The sequence below is a fragment of the Hibiscus syriacus genome, unplaced genomic scaffold (genome assembly GCF_006381635.1).
Source record: "Hibiscus syriacus cultivar Baekdansim isolate YM2019G1 unplaced genomic scaffold, ASM638163v2 tig00110348_pilon, whole genome shotgun sequence".
NCBI lineage: Eukaryota > Viridiplantae > Streptophyta > Magnoliopsida > Malvales > Malvaceae > Hibiscus > Hibiscus syriacus.
This window is the reverse complement of record NW_024062699.1, coordinates 1,894,077-1,900,240: the sequence shown is the minus strand read 5'-3', so window position 1 is coordinate 1,900,240 and position 6,164 is coordinate 1,894,077. Positions and strand designations below refer to the sequence as shown.

The 6,164-nt window shown below is 33.6% G+C and overlaps 1 protein-coding gene across 1 annotated transcript; it reads left to right on the top strand.

Moving 5' to 3' along the window:
* Nucleotides 1–592: 592 nt before the first annotated feature.
* LOC120120848 (NAC domain-containing protein 4-like) lies at nucleotides 593–2,797 on the top strand. Its single transcript, XM_039140377.1, has 6 exons — nucleotides 593–875; nucleotides 949–1,202; nucleotides 1,327–1,458; nucleotides 1,564–1,743; nucleotides 1,888–2,259; nucleotides 2,357–2,797. The coding sequence occupies exons 1-6, from the start codon at nucleotides 698–700 to the stop codon at nucleotides 2,468–2,470; spliced, it is 1,230 nt and encodes a 409-aa protein (XP_038996308.1). The 5' UTR covers nucleotides 593–697; the 3' UTR covers nucleotides 2,471–2,797.
* Nucleotides 2,798–6,164: the final 3,367 nt, after the last annotated feature.

The following is a 6,164-nucleotide window of genomic DNA, read 5'->3' as shown; positions in this document are numbered from 1 at the left end:
TTAACAATATTAACTAAAGATAATAATAAATATATTTTCACAGTGAAATAAGTATGGACACTTTTATAAAAAGGATAGATAATTTACAATATAACAGGTAAAAATATGACAAAACCAGATTCATTATGACAAAACCGGTAAAATTTACTTGATATGTTAAAAGTATGGACACTTTTATAAAAAGGATAGATACTTACCGATAACCAAAGTTTACCGGTTACCAAATTTTTTAATAGTTTTTCATATTTTCTACCTAAAACATTATTAGTTGTCAACATAATAGGTACCGCTAAACCGAATTTATTAAATACATTTTAATGTATCCGGTAATGATGTATATTAACCGTATATTAACCCGCATTTCCTGAGACATTCCCATTCATTGGGCTCTCTTTTTCTCTCTTTATAACTGATCAAAAGATTGACGCGGTTTAAGTGGGGTCAGGAACTCAAGGATGCTGCCTTTTTCCACAAGCAAAAAACTTGTAAAGCAAGCTATTCTAATATTCTCGTTGGTTGCAATTTGATTATTTCATTTATTTATCTTTTGAGTAATTGGTCACCCAATTTAACCTAGCATGAAACACCAAGTTATGTGCAGTTCAAGCAGTGGGGGCAGAGTGTCTTCACAAAATATCAAACTTTGGCTTTCAATTTTCTTTTATCTTGTTGCTTCATTCCAGCTGAGCTACTTTGGATGAACATGAAGCATGTTAAGGGATTTAGATTCCACCCAACAGATGAAGAAGCCATGGAACATCTATGGGAAAAACAGGTACTCGACCGTGATTCGTTTGCCCAAGTTTGTGATTCACGCGTTCCACTCATAACCCAATTAGAAGACATCTGCAAATTCGAACCTCAAGAATTGCCTGGTAAAGCTACTTGTTGCATGTCCTAGTTTTTGGGATGCCCACTTTGTAAGTTGTTTCTTTTTCTTTTTTGCAGTCTGGTATTTCTTTTGCACACCAAGATACAAGTACCGTAATAGTAAACGAAAAAACAGAGTAACCAAGAAAGGTTACTGGAATCCAACGGGAAAACCCCGTGAAATAGTGACAACATTCGACGGAAAAAAGATTTCTGGAACCAAACAGACCATGGTTTTCTACAAAGGTCGGGTTGGTGATAAAAACAAAAAAGAAAATAAGACCCCATGGCTTATGCTTGAGCTTGAGCTCACTCTTAATCTTCCAAACCAAGTATGTTCTATATTCCTTGGTTTCCATGGGATTTTTTTTCTTAAATTAAAAGGCATGTATTGTTTTTTATTTCCCTGGATCTGTTAGTATGATAAATTTTCTTTTTCTTTTATTTTTTTTGTAGAAAAGTTTAACTCTTTGTAAATTGAAGAAAAAAGCGAGGAAGGTAGATGTTTCAAGAGGTGAAGAAGGGCAATCAAATCTGTGTTTGCCTTCTAACTTAGAAAGCCACTGTACAAACAGTGCAATCCCAGAGGTTAGATGGCTAAATCAAAATACCAAACTTCTTTATATTATCTTCCTTTACGTTAATGATGATGAACAATATCAAAAGGTTATGACCTATTTCTCTTTGATTCAGGGCCAGTTAAACTCGAGAGAGCCATTAACAGGGCCAGTTTCATTCACTGAAAACAGTGGAATTCAATCTGAATTAGTCAACAATGAACAGACTTTAGATGAATTTGTGGATACACTTATTAAGAATGATGAGTTCTACAGCAATCAACCAACCTTTCCTTATGAGAAAGAAGACTCCATGGTATATTCCGACTCTCAAATTTATAATGTCAATACTGATATTCAAAAAGTAAGATAGGCGATTTCTTTATTGTTTTTCTAATAAAAACAATTTCACAAAAGATGTATCTAAAACCAATTTGGTTTATGATTCATGATAAACCAGAAGCTAAAGGCACCTAATGACTGTGTTCCGGCTATGAATCAAGTTGGGATCAGTGATCATGATAATTCATCACGGAGTTCAGTTGTCTATGCTAATGATCCAACCAACTCAAATGAAGATGACAATCAACAGAATACATTATTTGCTGAAGAAAATGGAGATGACAATCAACAGAATGCTTTATTTGCTGAAGAAAATGGAGATGACAATCAACATAATACTTTATTTCCTGAAGAAAATGGAGATGACAATCAACAGAATGCTTTATTTGCTGAAGAAAATGGAGATGACAATCAACATAATACTTCATTTCCTGAAGAGGGCTCTAGATTGGCTTTTGAAAATCACGTTCCAGTGGATTCCATTCCAACAGTAAGTCTTGTGAGAAATTTTCAATCAACATTATGTGGTGATGAATGGTGCAATTTACCCATTTTCTTTCTTTCTTCGTTCTCTTTCTATGATTCAGGAAGGATCAGATTTTAATGAATTTTTCCACAATGGGATACAATACTATGAGCACCATATTTTAATTAAAACCCATTCTAATGCTCCACTAGACCCTCTCTCATGTCCCACGTGAAACACTTTATTTTTGCCCATACTTTGTTGTTACACACCAACATTTCACCACAATGCTACGTCTCTTGCACGTTTTTATTATTATTATTATTTTATTTCAAAAGCCCATCCAGTCGCCCATGCCTCCACAAATTCCAAGCAAGCTCCACGCCCATATGCTCCAACACGACCACCAACGCCCCACTCACCTGCAAAGACAGAACACAAGAAAGTAGAGAGTTTTTTTTATTATTCAGTTGTAACTGGGTATTTAACCCAAGCAAGCAGTCTGTAAAAAAATCATGGAAAAGAATACACTGTAAACCATATTTTCAAGCAAGAACAGACTTCAAAGGGTAGCAATTACTTACTGTTTTTTAGTTATTTTTATCGTTATTCGAATGCATTTTTTTCCTCTGATCTGTTCACTTCAAATCCAGTAGTTATGATATTTTCTTTTGGTTCGAATATAGAGCATACTACATACAGTTTTTTTTATTGTGATAATTTTTGTCTAAAAGCCCAGATCTAGCATTTCGAATGTAACTTTTTTTTGAGCATAATGTTTATATTCGAAATAATAAATATAAAAATAAATAAATGTTTATTGCGATTCTAATCAACCAGCTAACCAGCAGAATGACAAAAAAAATAATAAATGGGGAAGAGTTTTGAATTTACCTGAGAAAATGAATGGTTTCATCGGAGTTGGGGACGAGGGATAAGTCGCCGGGGAGGTGGCTTGAGTCGGTTTAGTTAGGTTTAGGTTGCAGCGCCACCTTGTATGGTGGCCTGCTTCATGGTTTGGACCTTTCGAGATGAGAGGATTAGGCTCGATTTCCGTTGGGTCTGCTGTCGAGGGGTCGTCATTGCGTCAAAGCTAGTTAATCGGGGAAACGGCCACCATTATGTGGTGGCCGGAGCGTCTATTCTTAGGGGAAGGGGGCTCCCGCCATGGTTGAGAGAAGAAGAAAAGGAGGTGAGTTAGGGTGAGTGTCGTGCGAAGTGATTTTAGAAAAGGGGGAGTGTTGATATATTAGGATGTTTGGGTAAATCACGTTAAGATCCCTATAACTTTAGCGTGTTTAGCATTCTGGTCACTAGTTTTAGGTTAAATCCTCTTTTGGTCCTTTATGTTTAAGGTGATTTGTGTTTCAGTAACTTTTAGGGTTAACCGTGCATTAGGTCCCTTCAAGTTTAGCGTAGTTTGCGTTTTGGTCCCCATTTCCGTTTATTTTCAATGATTTGCGAATTGAATGCATGTTTTTACATTATTTTAATTTAATCCTCTGATTGAATGTATTAGTTTTGTTCGAATTTGGTTACTGATATTTATGTTATTCCATTTTAGTCCCATATTTATGTTTTTATTACGATTATGGTGTTTCTATTGTGATGTTTTCTTGTTTCATGCTATAATATTCGTTTTATTAATGTTTATAATATCCATGTTACTTTATAATTATTTTGTCACCATGTAATGAATAGATTCATATGTATATTGTCTATTTGTACCATTAAAGTATGTTTTTTATTTTTTAGGATTTATTTTGCTTGTATTATTATATATTATAATATTATATAAAAATTATTTTAATATTAAATTCTTAGGAAAAATTATTACATTCCTTTTATTTCAGTTAGAAAGAGGCATATTCGTCATAAATTATTTCAGGGAGTATTTTCTATTCAATTGGAAATATGAGAATATTTTTTATTTTTCTTTAGAATTTTTGTTCTATAATATTGTATGGTTGAATTCGGAATAATGGAATCGTGATTTAAATATGTATTCGAATTCTTAGATTTCTACTAATTTGAGACAATATATAATCGATAGGTACCAATTTTCAGCGTTGTGGGGTGCTCATCCTTCCCCACACGTAACCGACCCCCGAACCCTTCTTATTACTAAAAATAAATTTCTGGTTACACGTAGATCGGTAAATCTTTTAAAATGACATTTTTCTTAAAAAAAACTCTTTTAAAAGAAATTTTTTGGGTATTCGACCTACCTAACTCAAAAGGTCGATGGCGACTCCGAAACATTTCTTTTACAAAATCGGGTTTTCACAAAATAAGTCGGGACTCATCGTATCACCGGAAATCGGTTACGACAAATACATAGCTGAATTATTATCACGAATTGAACCTGAGGAACTTCAAGATCAATCTAGCACCAATGAGCAAGGCAGAAACTTAGGGAACGTAGTGTCTGCTACTGAAAGAAGCAATCAATATGATGGATCTACCATGCCATCTAATTCCAGAACTGATACCACTAAAGATTCAGTTCAGATAGTAAGATATGGCTAGCCATAAGATCTCTAACTGCTTAGTCATTGGCAGGGATTTAAATAGCGTTCGTGATCGCGTTTTCGGTCGCGTCGCGTTCACGCGGTTACAGACATAACGGATGCCATCGCGGTCACTGCAGGTGTCGTGGTTGTGAATTTTTTTAAATTTCACACAATTTATTTTAAAACATAATAATTATAGTTATAATGTTAATGAGTCATTTTTAATGACTTTTAGAATGCTTTCTAAACGAAAAATGGCATATATAATAATATATATCAACACTATAAGCAAGAAACACAACACATACTTTCGAAATGGGGTAGTAATAGTTTCACCAATTATGATTAAATTAAATAAAAACTAAAGTTTACATTTTAAAATAAGGATTAAATTATAAATTTTTAAAGGTGGGAGGATAACAAATTAACATATTCCTTAAAAATATATCCTAGAAATTATTTAAAAAAATTAAAAAGCTCTAATTCTCCCTTTTGTTGACACATATGACATATTTTAGTTTTTTATATTAATTTTTTTGGTTTACTCAAAAAAATCTAACATGATTTGGGTTTGGGGCAGTCTTCTCTTCAACCCCATCTTCCTTCTTCCACTTTTCTTATTCCTTTCTTTTCTCTGTTTGCATTTTCTATTTGATCTACATCTACTATTTCTATTTTTTTCTTATATTTATATCTTATCGTCTTACTGTTTTTTCTTCTTTTTTGCGTTATGATTTTTTTCTAATTCTTCGGAACTTAGATCTAGGGATTTCTTACCTTGTCAAATGAAAGACAAAGCTTTGTTCGTGGTCTACTCAACTTCTTCTAGGCTTGTTCCCTTCCCGGTTTGGTCTTTACCTCGGTGAATGGTGAGTCTTGCTTGCTCGATTGCTCTTTGTTTTTTTTTTTGGAGTTTACAATTTGTTTAGAACTTTGGATTTCTTTCTTTTGTAATAATTTTGCAAAATTTTTTATTTTGTTTTTCTTTATTTTCAATTAGCTTTTACTGCAATTTTTTACGTGTTCTGTTTTTTTTAAGGGTTGTGAGGTTCCATTGTTGTTAGTGAGTGATTAAAAACACTTTGAGAGTTTGAGTTTTTGTGAGTGCTTTAAAAAGGGTTTCTTCGAATACTCCCTCAACTCATGTTCCAGTTTACACAGGAACTCATTATCATGTTTGGGCGGTGAAGATGAAAGTCTATTTGGTTGTGGAGAGTTGTAGAAACTGATGAAGATCCACCAGAATTGAGACCAAATCCCACTCTTGCTCAACTTAGAGCTCATGATGAAGAAATGTTGAAGAAAGATAGATGTAACCCCTCAGACTGATACAAGTGACCTAATCCAATCTGAGGTGTCACATTAGGGTCACCGGAGTGACACACAATAAAAATATATTAAACTAAAATTTTCGTT